The 14,665-nt window shown below is 43.1% G+C and overlaps 1 protein-coding gene across 1 annotated transcript in view; it reads left to right on the forward strand.

The window, feature by feature from the left end:
- Positions 1-7,399: 7,399 nt before the first annotated feature.
- The window catches only part of PPM1D (protein phosphatase, Mg2+/Mn2+ dependent, 1D), a 72,489-nt gene continuing 65,223 nt past the window's right edge, over positions 7,400-14,665 (forward strand). Inside the window, exon 1 of the mRNA XM_011979148.1 lies at positions 7,400-8,104. Within this exon, the coding sequence (XP_011834538.1) occupies positions 7,633-8,104 (472 nt within the window). The 5' untranslated portion in view covers positions 7,400-7,632. The remainder of the gene's footprint in view (positions 8,105-14,665) is intronic.

The raw sequence follows: 14,665 nt of genomic DNA on the forward strand, positions 1-14,665 counted from the left end.
TATAGAAGCCCAGTGCGTGCTGAACCCTTGGAGATAGACTTCAACCCTCTGATCCTCTGATACATCCACACACTGCTGCTCCCACTGTTGAGTTAATGCTTGTTCACTAACCTGTTTATTCCAGTTGTTCTTGCTTTAATTACATATTTAAGTAAATGTTACATTACATGATGAAATAAGAGTGGAGGAAAAATAACTTCTCTCTATGAAAATAAATTTAATACTTTGGAAAGACTCAAAAAAGGCAAATTAATTTTTTTTAAGATGGAGTCTCGCTCTGTTGTCCAGGCTGGAGTGCAGTGGCACAATCTCCACTCACTGCAACATCCGCCTCCTGGGTTTAAGCGATTCTCCTGCCTCAGCCTCCCAAGTAGCTGGGATTACAGGCACCCACCACCACACCCGGCTAATTTCTATATTTTCAGTAGAGACAAGGTTTCACCATGTTGAGCAGGCTGGTCTTGAACTCCTGACCTCAGGTGATCAGCCTCCCAAAGTGCTGGGATTATAGGTTTGAGCGACCCAACCTGGACCAAGCTTCCTCTCTTTAAATAGGTGATTTAGGAGTTCAAGGTTACAGTGAGCTATGATCACACCACTGCACTCCAGCCTGGGCAACAGGCCAACACTCTGTTTCTAAATAAATAGCTCTGGGCCGGGCGCGGTGGCTTGTGCCTGTAATCCGAGCACTTTGGGAGGCCGAGGCAGGCGGATCACCTGAGGTCGGGAGTTCGAGACCAGCCTGACCAACATGGAGAAACCCTGTCTCTACTAAAAATACAAAAAATTAACCGGGCATGGTGGTGTGTGCCTGTAATCCTAGCTACTGAGGAGAATCGCTTGAACCCGTGAGGCAGAGGTTGCGGTGAGTTGAGATCACGCCATTACACTCCAGCCTGGGCAACAAGAGCAAAACTCTGTCTCAATAAATAAATAAATAAATACTTCTGAAGTCCCTTCTAAGTTCAGTTAAGTCCCACATACTGGATAGAGGCAGGAAAATGTGAAAAAAAAATGTGCCTATTTAACACAAAGGAACAGTGAGTATTTTAAGATAATCTCCTCCTATGCTAGCTCAGAAACCAAAATTTCGTTAACATCTGCAAACAAATGGAATGTTTAACTTTAGTTTCTATTTTTTTTTTCTTTGACAGTTTCGCTCTGTCGCCCAGGCTGGAGTGCAGTGGTGCCATCTGGGTTCACTGCTGCCTCTGCCCTCCAGGTTCCAGCAACTCTCCTGCCTCAGCCTCCCAGGTAGCTGCAACTACAGGCAGGCATCACCATGCTTGGCTAATTTTTGTATTTTTAGTAGAGATGGGGTTTCACCATGTTGGTCAGGCTGGTCTCAAACTGCTGACCTCGTGATCCACTCGCCTCGGACTCCTAGTTTCTATCTTAAAGGTGGTTTCTCTAATTTCGTCTCAAATTCTGGATGGTACACTATTAAGGGCATAAAATCTTCTGCAGCAGAAGTATAGTAAATAGTACTGCTGAATAAAACTAAACCATACAGTAATTACCTCAAGGAAAAAGATGCTTTTTCTAAGTTATTTAAACAAATAGCTTTTATTTAACTTTTCATAAAATGGAAAAAAAGGAACTTTGTATAAAGTAAAAGCAATGACGCAATAAAGACTAGGCCACATCTCTTTAGAAAAAGAAAAAAAAGGCCAAGTGTATCAGTAGAACTATCTGAAGAGACAAAGGTACAAATGTTCTTTCCCCATTATTGACTCAGAAACCACTTATCTGCAGAAACATGACAGATTGAATTTCCATGGCTAATTAAGAACAAAACAGGTTTGACACCTTTGGGACTTTGGCAGCTGTGATTCTAATTTTGCGTCTCCCACCAATTTACATTCACACACAATGAATGTGACAGTGGTAGTCAGATTAGAGTGATTATTTTGTTAAATACTGAGTTATGAAAGCAACAGGGTCACAGTAAAGGCAGGTGTACAGAATTTAACCTCTTGAGACACGTCATCTCACAGCCGTAAATACACAAAGTGGCTCTAATAGATGGACAATGGACTACTACTCTACGTGGTAGACTTCACTGATATTTTCTAGCTATGGGAAGAAACGATAGCAAATTAATTAGATTTTTATTTTGTTTCTAAAATTAATTCTTTCTTTCTTTTTTTTTTTTTGAGACAGAGCCTTGCTCTGTCACCCAGGCTGGCATGCAATGGCGTGATCTTGGCTCACTGCAACTTCCATCTCCCAGGCTCAAGTGATTCTTGTGCCTCAGCCTCCCGAGTAGCTGGGATTATTACAGGCAGGCACCACCATGCCCGGCTAATTTTTGTATTTTTAGTTGAGACGGGGTTTTGCCATGTTGGCCAGGCTGGTCTTGAACTGTGAGCTCAAGCAATTCACCCACTTCGGCCTCCCAAAGTGCTGGGATTACAGGTGTGAGCCACTGTGCCTGGCCTAAAATTAATTCTCAGAGTGTATGTTTGAAGATTTTGAACTCTGTAATTAAAGACATGACTCCTAAAATGAACAAATCAGTGGATGACAACAGTTAACCCTGAAACAGATCCAAGCATATATAAAAACTTACTAATAAAGGGAGTATCAGTAACCAATTGGGAAACACACTTGTTTGAAAGAAACTCAAATTCACTTTATGCCAAACTAATTCCAGATAAATTTGAATGTAAAAACACATTTTAGCCAGAAAAATACTAGAAGAAAACATAAAATTTTAGTCATAAGTAATCTCAGAAGTAAAAAGACCATTTTATTTTCTGGGTTTTTGTTGTTTTTTTTTCTTAAGATACGAGGTCCTGGTTTGGCTATGTTACCTTTGCTAGTCTGGAACTCCTGGCCTCAAACAACCCTTCCACTTTGGCCTCCCAAAGTGCTGGAATTACAGGCATGAGCCACAATACCTAGCTTAAAAGGACACTGAGGACATTTTAAGCTTAAAACCACTGGAAATATAACAAAGGACACTTAAAAAGATTTTTAAGGATATTTTTATCCCATGTTTTCTTTTAGTATTTAAAAAGAAATATATGGCCGGTCACAGTGGCTCACACCTGTAATTCCAGCTCTTTGGGAGGTGGAGGCGGGCGGATCAAGAGGTCAGGAGATTGAGCCCATCCTGGCTAACATGGTGAAAACCCGTCTCTACTAAAAATACAAAAACTAGCCTGGTGTAGTGGTGCATGCCTGTAATCCCAGCTACTCGGCAGGCTGAAGCATGAGAACTGCTTTAACCCAGGAGGCGGAGGTTGCAGGGAGCTCAAATCGTGCCACTGCACTCCAGCCTGGGTAACAGAGCGAGAGTCTGTCTTAAAAAAAAAAAAAAAATTCATAACAATAAAAAAGAATATTCTAATATCTGTAGAACAACTAATCACCTTCTTTTTCAACAATGTCTTGGCTATTCTTATCCATTTTCTCTTCCAGATAAATGTTGGAATCAACTTGTCAAGTTACAAAAAAACAATCCAGTTGGAATTTTGATTAAAGTTATAATAAGTTTGTAGATTAATTTGAGACCAATTGTTTTCTCATCTAGAAACATGGTATCTTTTTATATTATTTAGGACTTTTTTTCTTTAGCAAATTTTCCTGGTTTTCCTCATATTAATTTTATACATTTCTTGCTAAGTAAATTAATTAATTAACTCACTCAACAACTCTTTGTCCGAGGCTCAGAGTGTACAGCAATGAACAAGACAAGTTGCCTGTTCTCATGGAGCCTGTAGTCTAATTGGGACAAATAAAAAAGATCAGCTAGTGAGTAGTCCTCTGCAGATAATTAAAATAGGGTTATGTGAAACAGAGATATTGGGTGGCTACGTTAGATTGGGTAGTTAAGAAAGTCCCTCAATATTTCTTTCTTTCTTTTTTTTTTTTTTTGAGGCAGAGTCTCACTCTGTCGCCTAGGCTAGAGTACAGTGGCACGATTTTGGCTCACTGCAACCTCCGCCTCCTGGGTTCACGCCGTTCTCCTGCCTCAGCCTCCCGATTAGCTGGGACTACAGGCGCCCGCCACCACGCCCAGCTAATTTTTTGTATTTTTTAGTAGAGATGGGGTTTCACTGTGTTAGCCAGGATGGTCTCAATCTCCTGACCTCGTGATCCGCCTGCCTCGGCCTCCCAGAGTGCTGGGATTACAGGCGTGAGCCACCACGCCCGGCCTCAATATTTCAACTGAGATCTGAGTAGCAAGAAGAATCCAGCTTTGTAAAGCTGCTGGGAGCGGGGATGGCATTTCAAGGAGACGGAACTGCTAATGAAAAAAAAAAAAATCACTAAGTCTCCTAATAGTTTGATATTTTCTGTTCAAGGAACAGAAAAAAGGCCAGTGAGGCTAGCAGTTAGTGGCAAAGGGGAAAGTGTTATGAAAAGATGTTAGACAAACATTTAGGGGCCAAACAGATGATTCAGGCATTCATAAGGCGTTTGCATATTATTTTATTTTTTTTGAGACAAAGTCTCTGTTGTCCAGGCTTCAGGGCAGTGGCAGTGGTGTGACCTGAGCTCACTGCAGCCTCTGCCTCCCAGGTTCAGGTGATTCTCCTGCCTCAGCCTCTCCCCCGAGTAGCTGGAACTACAAGTGCACGCCACCATGCCTGGCTAATTTTTGTATTTTTAGTAGAGACAGGGTTTCACCATCTTGGCCAGGCTGGTCTCCAACTCCTGGCCTTAAGTGATCTGCCCGCCTTGGCCTCCCAAAGTGCTGGAATTACAGGTGTTAGCCACTGCGCCTGGCCCATATTATTTTAAATGTGATGGAAGCCATGAGTGTATTGAGTAAAAGAATGACTTGATCTGATTTATGGTTTTTGAAAGATCGCTATAGTAGCTAGAGGAAAAAGAATTGCAGAAGGCCAAGAGTGAAAGAAAGATTTGTGAGGAGGCGAGTGTAGTGGTCCAGGTAAGAGGTAATAGTGGCCAGATATGGTGGCTCACACCTGTAGTCCCAGCTACTAGGGAGGCCGAGGCACGAGATTTCCTTGATCCCAGGAGACAGAGGTTGCTAGTGAGCCGAGATAACGTCACTGCACTCCAGCCTGGGTGATGGAGGGAGACTCTGTCTCAAAAAAAGAAAGAAAACAGAACATATTTCTACACAATGGAAATGACCCAGAAGAGGAGAAATTAGTCTGGGTGTGGTGACACATGCTCAATCTCAGCTACTTGGGGGCTAAAGTTAGAGGATCACTTGAGGTCAGGAGTTTGAGGCTGCAGTGAGCTATAATTGTGCCTGTGAATAATCACTGCACCCCAGCCTGGGCATCATAGCAAGTCCCTGTCTTTAAGATTTAGAAAGAGAAAGGAGAGATTGACAAGGCACAAGCAAGGAGGATAACTGTTGGAGCAGTAAAGCTCTTGAAAAGGAGACAGTATGGAAGATATGGATAGTATCTTGAAAAATAAAGTGGATGAGAAGTGACATGAATAGTGGAAGAAACGAAGACAGTGGGCTATGAAAAATGACGGGGAGACACCAGGGATCAGTTGCTGACAGCATCTCACAGTAGTAGCAGTCTGCATAAATTTTAAAAGAACTTGAGTTTCTGAGGGAGGATGGAAGAGAAGTGGTTTGGAGGTAATATGAGGAGTAGGCCACAGATAAGAATACCTGTGAGAGGAAAAATAACCTCCTGTACTTGAAAAGTTGCAAGGGAGGTAGTTTTGCTAAGTGATAAACCGGGTTTCAGTTGGAATGGGAAGTTGATGGGAACACTTACAGAAGAGGCTAAGAATAAAGGGGAAGTGGCTGATGGCAGATGTTGAAATCCAAAGTGTGAAGTGAAACGGTTAGGATGTTTGGTGAAGAGTGGGATATGGAATCAGAGTGGCTGAAGTAGAGTAGCATGGAGATACCAGAGCAATAAAGGGATGACGCAGATCCCATTGGTTGTGATTGAAGTGGAAAGGATTATAAAGCATGATGGAATTATCTTTTGGTAATCTCTTGGGTCAAACGTGGTGAACGGTTAAGATGAATAATATAGAGCTACACAAACCATTCTTGTTGCAGGTCTTGTGATATGGATTTATTACAATGCTAATATTTCATTTAGGATTTTTGTATTCATCGTTACAAAACAGGGTCCGTAGGTTTCCTTTTAGTGTTCATAACACTTAGGTTTTATTAACAGGGTTATGATCACCTCTCCAAACAAGCTGGGATTTTTTTCTTTTTCAAGCGTTTCCATGTCCTGGAACCATCTGGTCTAGTGCTTTTTGGGGTAATGAATATCTTCGATTATATTTATTTTTATTTAGTTGATCTATTCAGATTTTCTACATTTTCTTGAGCTGCTTTTTCTTATTTATATTTTTATTGGTATAAAGATCTTTTCTATTTGTATTTCTTGTGCCAACTCTATGTACATTCCCCCCATTCCCGTTTCCATACTGTTTTCAGGCCATTTGAAGTTCTCAAAGGTTGTAAAGTACAGATTGATGATGAAGTGGCCAAAAACGGGAAAAGTGAACTTTAAAGTGATTCAACTACAAAACGTATGCTACTGAGCAAATACTAGTGTATTCCTCGCTCTGCGGCTTAATTCCGTGAAAATCAGTGCAAAGGTTTTAGCGTTGGGATTGTGACCGACTCGGTGAAGAGACGGGACGATCACCAAACCGTTAGAGCACTAGGGCTCTTGGCAGGTTTTGTCAGTTATTTTCAAGTGATAACTTGAAGTGATACCGCAGGAATAAAATGCTGTATCCAGAGCTGGTCGGAACAAGCACTACCTTTAACAAAAGCTGAAAAGATCTGCTAAGAATTAGTTAGAATACAGCCCTCTTTCGTCTCTGACAATACCTAGTTACGTGAACCGAGACTGTGCAGCTGACGGTGGAAATTTCCCAAATGCTTTTTAAAAACAGAACTGGACTGCCTCCCTCCTCCATTCCCAGTCGGATACGTCCCACCCAGATCCAGTTTAAGGGTGCCGCACTTGTTCCGGCCAGCTCACAATCGCCCCTCGGAAGGGAGGTTTCCCGCCATTTCGCTCAGGAGGAGGGTGAACTCTTCTCCTTTCATTCTCCACTCGCTGGGGGCCCAAGTCCACACCACCTTCCTGGCAAAAGGAGCAGCGGGACGCCAAAGCCAGCAGGCCGCATTAAGAACCCTGGACTGAGCCAAAAGCCTACACAGACCAAGCCGCTCGGAAAAGGATCAGCAACCGCCGACAACCCGGAGGGCGAAAAAGCCCGCGGCGTGGGTGAAGCAAATTGGTAGGTACGCGGGCCCAGGGCCAGCAGCGGGAGGAGGGAGCGCGGCTGTCGCGGGCGGGAGCGAAGGCGGGGACGGAGGGCGGGCTCGCTCCACTCGACTCCGGATTGGTCGGGCTCAGAGAGCCGGGTGACGTCAGCGGGGGAGAACGCCTGATTTGTGTGGTGGGCGCGGGCGGGCGGGGGAAGCACAGTGCGCAGGCGCAACTGCTTGGCTTCGCTCTCTCCGGCGCTCCGGCCCAGCTCTCGCGGACAAGTCCAGACATCGCGCGCCCCCCCCTCTCCGGGACCGCCCCCTCCCCCCTCTCGGCGTCGTCGAAGATAAACAATAGTTGGCCGGCGAGCGCCTAGTGAGTCTCCCGCCGCCGGATTCGGCGGGCTGCGTGGGACCGGCGGGATCCCGGCCAGCCGGCCATGGCGGGGCTGTACTCGCTGGGAGTGAGCGTCTTCTCCGACCAGGGCGGGAGGAAGTACATGGAGGACGTTACTCAGATCGTTGTGGAGCCTGAACCGACGGCTGAAGAAAAGCCCTCGCCGCGGCGGTCGCTGTCTCAGCCGTTGTCTCTGCGGCCGTCGCCGCCCGCCCCTGCCGGCGGCGAAGTCTCGGGGAAAGGCCCAGCGGTGGCAGCCCGAGAGGCTCGCGACCCTCCCCCGGACGCCGGGGCCTCGCCTGCACCCAGCCGCTGCTGCCGCCGCCGTTCCTCCGTGGCCTTTTTCGCCGTGTGCGACGGGCACGGCGGGCGGGAGGCGGCACAGTTTGCCCGGGAGCACTTGTGGGGTTTTATCAAGAAGCAGAAGGGTTTCACCTCATCCGAGCCGGCTAAGGTTTGCGCTGCCATCCGCAAAGGCTTTCTCGCTTGTCACCTCGCCATGTGGAAGAAACTGGGTACGTTCCCTGGCTTGTTTGGCGCCCGCCCCTTTTTCAGGCAGTTCAGGGCTTTTATGGCACTAGCCCCGCGTGGGCCCCCGGCACCCAGAGCGCAACCAAAGTGTACACTGATGGAAGTTACCAAACGGTGGAATAGCGCTTTGCTGGGTGGAGGTCCGGGCAAACCAAGTGGCCTTGGGGAAGATAGGATTGCTGTCTCCCTGCAACCTCTTCTTGCTTTATTTCCATCCTCCAAGGATCAATGGGAAGCAGCCCTCTCCCTTCCCTGCTTCACTGTGGTGGCAACCAATGAAAACGTGTTTGAAACCTGGCGCCAGATTTTGGCCAAAAGATAAATCGGTGTTGCACCTGGACCAGGCGAAGGAAAAATTGTAGTGTTTCCTTAGAGAATCTGTCATAATTCTGCTTCTGAAAGTCTTGTCCCTCTCGGTTGCCGCCTACCGGTGGTGTCAGTTCTCCAGATTGACCCGGGATTGCTGGGGTTGGTTGCTGGAGTAAAGCGTAAGCTAGTTTAGAAGGGCTGAAATGTAACCATCCGGCATCTTAAAGTTTTGGAAGGAATTCCGTTGTAATGATGGTGAGATGTTTTTAGGATTATAAACGTGGACTGCTTATGAAAAATAAAAACGCGGAACGTGTTGTTACCTCCTAAACTGGCCCCGTGTTAAGGGTGTGCGTTAAATTGTGCTTGGGCTTTCTTTTTGCAGATTGCCTTAGCTGATTGCTTTTAGGTAGTTTTCAACAGTGCCTAGTTTAAATAGTACTTATAAATTGTAAATGCCCATCAAAATAGGAAAAGGCAAGGAATTACTGTATGCTAGAAGGAAATAAAGGTCTTAAATGTCTAAAAATTTCGGTGGAGTTGTAGTTTCATCTAAGTTTTAAATGTTTGTAGAGCAGGCAGGATTTCTGTGCCCGACATATACAGAATAATCTTACAGGATTATAATTGCTTATCTGTTGCAGTGAATAAATGGCATGCATCTTTGTTAGAGCAAAGAAGACAATACTCTCCAGTGGTGGGGAAAAAAACCTTGTTTATGGCAGCATAATAAAGTTGCTTTATTTTCAGCAGAGGGATAGAGACATAGAGAAAAGAGTTAGATTTAGCAAATACAGAACATTTTTAGAAAGGTATTGTCATAGAGTTGTAGATTTAGCCGGTTTCAAAGTCTGTTTTCCATTTGCTTGGCTTTCTGCCAAGAATTAGTTGATTGACTCAAAGACCAACCACTAGGCTTGTTGGAGGCGTTTCCCATCCATCCCAGGGGCCCCTCTTTATGAATGTATTTTGTTTTTGTGTAGGCACCGTAGAACTGAAAGCGCTGTAGGTATTGTAGGAATATGTCATATCATTGACTGCAGGGCAACGAGAAGTCGACAGCAGCACAAGAGAGGAAGACTAGACACAAAGAACTATTTAGAGTTCTGTTTTTTTTGCAGTGTACTTGGAGTAACATGAATTTGCCATGTTTGAACTTTAAGGATAAAAAGTCTTTAAGATATAAACTCCGTTACATTAGTATTTAAATTTTTTTTTTAAGAGACGGGCGGGGGCGGGGAATTGGTGTGGGCGGTCTCACTTTGTTGCCCAGGCTGGGCAACAAGCGATCCTGGGCTCAAGGGATCCTCCCTCCTCGGTCTCCGAAAGTGCTGGAATTACAGGCGTGAGCCACCCTGCCGGACCTTCAGCAGCATTTTTTAATAAAGCAGGGACCGTGCTGTTAAATGTAAATATGTATGGTTTAGTTTTACATACACAGACTTTTCGAATTAAGCTTTCACTCTTATGATGCATAAAGTTTAGAGCCTTATACTCCAGAAAAATGTTAAAGTTTGTTTTGTAACACAGCTAGACCTCAGACTTCGTCCTCAAAACTTGAAGAAAAAAAAAAAAGTATGCTAATTATTTTGGGAGTCTTGACAAAGGAAATGAAGGTTTAAATTTTTTTTTTCAGTACAAATTCTTGGATGGCTCCACATTTTCTAGAAAATAAACTGTAGTTTGTAATCTGCAGGCCAACCCCTTTCCTGTACAGATTCAGCCTCTCTAGTAAATTATATCTGTTACACGAATTTCCATTACATTAGTCTCTACTCATCCTTTTTCAGGGCACATCGAAATATTCCATTTCCATTTTCTTGGATTGTGCCTCTCTCACCCCGACCCCCCAACAAGGGAAACTCGAACAAAAATATATCCATCATGTAAATTCCCAGTCAGTATGTTTTCTTCTGTGAAGACTTCTTTCTTTTGGAATCGAGCACCGTTTTTTCTACTTTGTAGTGCTCATTGGATTGTAGTAGTAGTTCTCAAACTTTTTGCTCTCAGAACCCTTTATACTCTTATTGAGTACTCTAAAGAGTTTTTGTTTATGTGGGCTACATCTTCCAATATTTACTACATGAGAAATTTAAACTTAGACAATTTAAAAATATTTCTTTAAAAACAAACATATTTTTATATGTTTTAAAGAAATACCACTTTTTTTCCCCAAATAAGAAATAGTGGTGGGAGGAGTGGGATTGTTTTACATTTTTGCAAACCTCTTTTAATGTCTAGCTTAATAGAAGACAGCTGAATGTCTGGGAGAGGTGGCTCACACTTGTAATCCCAGCACTTCGGGACACCAAGGCAGGCAAGTCACCTGAGGTCAGAAGTTTGAGACCAGCCTGACCAACATGGTGAAACCCTATCTCTACTAAAAATACAGAAATTAGCCAGGTGTGGTGGTGCATCCCTGTGATCTTAGTTACTCAGAACCCTGAGGCAGAGAGAATTGCTTGAACCCGGGAGACGGAGGTTACTTTGAGCTGGGATCGCGCCAGTGCACTCCAGCCTGGGTAACGGAGTGAGATACTGTCTCAAAAAAAAAAAAAAAAGCTGAATTATATCCACTTCTGCACTCAATCTCTTGTGCTATTTGGTTGAAGTGTCTAAAGAAAAAGCAGCCCCACACACATACGTAGTAGGAAAAAGGAGAAATACTGTATTAGTCTTTTCAGATAATTGTGGATATTCTGCACTAAAATGGTAGCTTTTTTTTTTCCCCCAGAGAAAGGTGGAAGAAAAGTAGTTTCTTAAAGTTAGTTGAATTGGAATTTGAAACCTTAGTAATGAATTTCATACTTAATACATTAAGATTCATTGGTCTGTTTTGTACTTTGAATAAATCTCATCCATGTGTGATTTTTGTGACATAGTGCATTAGCTACTTGGAAAGTAAAGGTTCACTCAGTTAAGAACATCCTCTGAATAGTAACACATTTCATTATACAATATCAAAGAAAATCATGTTTGTTAATATCACTGATCTCATCAGAAAAGTCTTTAAATATTGGGAAGCTATCTAGTTCACTGTTGTGGATACACATTTTCCAAAATGTGTTTTTCAAGCAACAATTAGAAATGTATCGTTGACAACAAATACTGTCAGTTTTTCTTGAAGTGAAAAACTCACTTTGTTCATGTTGAAGATGTACACCAAATGCCCAAGTCTTATTAACACAGTCTCTCAAGTAAAGATGATGGTCGATGAATAGTGTGGCTTATTCATTACATGACTCAGACAATCAATCACAGGTGCTTTTCCTGTAGTATGTAACAAAAGCCTGTTTTTATATAGTCTCCTTTTTGTCACGTAGAATATTAAAAAGATGTACATGGCAAGACACTGTTGCTATAAAAATAAAAAATGAGCCTAGCATGATAGCATGTGCCTGTAGTCTCTACTACTCAGGAGGCAGAGATGGAAGGATCGCCTGAGCCTGGGAAGTTGGGTTACAGTGAACCATGATGGAGCCTGTGCACTCAGCCTGGGCAACAGAAAAAAAAGTAGATATTCATGGGTTGAGAATTAATAAAATTAATTTTTGTTGTGTCATCAAGGATATTCTTTTTTTAATTTTAATTTTTGTTTTTTTGAGACAGTCTCACTATGTCACCCAGGCAGGAGTGCTGTGGCACAATTTCAGCTCACTGCAACCCCTGCCTCTCAGGTTCAAGCGATTCTCGTGCCTCAGCCTCCAAGTAGCTGGGACTTACAGGCGTGTGCCATCATACCCGGCTAATTTTTGTGTTTTTTTTTTTTTTTTTAGTAAAGACGGGGTTTCGCCATGTTGGCCAGGCTGGTCTCGAACTCTTGACCTCAAGTCATCCATCTACCTCGGCCTCCCACAGGCGCGAGCCACCACCCCTGGCCAGGAATATTCTTAAGTGAAATTAGCTTGCTTTTTTTGGACTGTAAATAGGTAGCTGTGAAGAATGCAGTGACTAATAGCTCAGTTTGGTGCCACTGCCTTGACTCCTGCCAAGGCACCAGCAGTTTACCAGCCATTGCTTTCTACCATCAGTACAAGTGTCAGCACAGTGAAAAGGGCAAATAAACTCTTATAATTATTGTGAAAATAGTTTTGGCCTTATAGAATCCCTATAAAGATTACACAGACCACTGGGAGATTCTAGTCTGCTATAGTATCTGCCTGTCAGCTAAATCTTGAGGTCTTTGGGGCCAGAGATACTGCCTTACTCATCTTTAATCGTTTTAGGATTGACCACATAATACCTTGCCCAAAGTAACTGCTCAACAACTAGTTGAGTTTAGTTGAATTTCTGTTGAGTGTAAACAAACAAATGGACTTTCTTCTTTTTTTAAATTAAAATTTCTCCCTTTAAAAAATTGTGCTAAAATACAGATAACATAAAATTTATACCAAGTTGGGCGTGGTGGCTCACGCCTGTAATACCAGCACTTTGGGAGGCCAAGGCGGGCTGATCACCCGAGGTCAGAAGTTTGAGACCAGCCTGGACAACATGGTGAATCCCCGTCTCTATTAAAAATACAAAAAAATTAGCCGCATGTGGTGACGTGTGCCTGTAATCCCAGCTACCGGGGAGGCTGAGGTGGGAGAATCATTTGAACCCGGAAGGCAGAGGTTGCAGTGAGGTGAAATCATGCCATTCCACTCCAGCCTGGGAGAAGAAGCGAGACTCTGTCTCAAAAATAAATACATAAATAAAATTTATACCATTTTAGCCATTTTTAGATATATAATTTAGTGGCATTAAGTGTATTCATAATGTTGTACTACCATCACCACTATTAATTTTCAAACTTCTTCATCAGCCCAAATAGAAACTCTGTGCCCATTAAATATCTCATTGTGAACCCTTTCCCAGCTCTGGTAAACTCCCCATTCTACTTTGTACTGCTATGAATTTGACTATTCCAATACTCCATTTAAGTAGAAAAGTGTTCTTTTGTGTCTGACTTATTTTACTTAGAGTATCTTTAGAGCTCATCCATGTTGTACCATGAGTCAATTTCTTTCCTTTTTAGGGCTGAATAATATGCCATCATATAGATGTGTGCATGCCACATTTTGTTTATCCAGTTTTCTGTTGATGGACATTTGGGTTGTTTCCACTTTTTGGCTATTGTGACTAGTGCTGCTGTGAACATTGGTGTATAAGCATTTGTTTGCATCCCAGTTTTTCAGTTCTTTTGTTTATGAACCTATAAGTGGAATTGCTGGATCATATGGTAATTCTGTGTTTAACTTTTTTTTTTTTTGAGACGGAGTCTCGCTTTGTTGCCCAGGCTGGAGTGCAGTGGCACAATCTCGGCTCACTGCAAGCTCTGCCTCCCAGGTTCACGCCATTCTCCTGCCTCAGCCTCCTGAGTAGCTGGGACCTCAGGCACCTGCCACCACACCTGGCTAATTTTTTGTATTTTTTTTTAGTAGATACGGGGTTTCCCCATGTTAGTCAGGATGGTCTCGATCTACTGACCTCATGGTCCACCCACCTCAGCCTCCCAAAGTGCTGGGATTACAGGCGTGAGCCACCCTGCCCAGCCCCTATGTTTAACATTTTAAGGACTTGCCAAACTGTTTACATAGCAGCTGTACCATTTTACATTCCTACCAGCAATGTATAAAGGTTCCGATTTCCCCATATTCTAATACTTGTTAACTTTTCCATTAAAAAAAAAAAAGCATTCTAATGAATGTGGACTATCTTACATTTTAAAATTATACCTTTTCTATGTTACTGAGCCCTTCTTGAATTATTTGATTAGTGTTAAACTTGACCTCCCTGTCTTTCAAATTTTAAAAATGGCTTATTTTTGTCTTGAGGTAGAGATTTGGTAAATACAGTATGGAATGAAAGAATATGAATATATATATATAATAATTATTATTTTTTTTGGTGATAGGGTCTTGCTCTGTTGCCCAGGCTGGAGTGTAATGGCATGATCAAAGGTCCATGCAGCCTTGACTTCCTTGACTTGAGGAATCCTCCTGCCTCTGAAGTAGCTGAGACTACAGGCATGCGCCCAGCTAATTTTTTTTTTTTTTAATAGAGACAGGGTCTTGCCGTATTGCCCAGGCTGGTTCCTTACCCTGAGTTCAAGAGGTCTTCCCAGCTTGGCCTCCCAAAATGCTGTTATTTTTATTTATTTATTTATGTTTTGAGATGGAGTCTTGCTCTGTCGCCCAGGCTGGAGTGCAGTGGCCGGATCTCAGCTCACTGCAAGCTCCGCCTCCCGGGTTCAT

This window comes from Mandrillus leucophaeus, unplaced genomic scaffold (genome assembly GCF_000951045.1).
Source record: "Mandrillus leucophaeus isolate KB7577 unplaced genomic scaffold, Mleu.le_1.0 Scaffold20, whole genome shotgun sequence".
Classification (NCBI taxonomy): Eukaryota; Metazoa; Chordata; class Mammalia; order Primates; family Cercopithecidae; genus Mandrillus; species Mandrillus leucophaeus.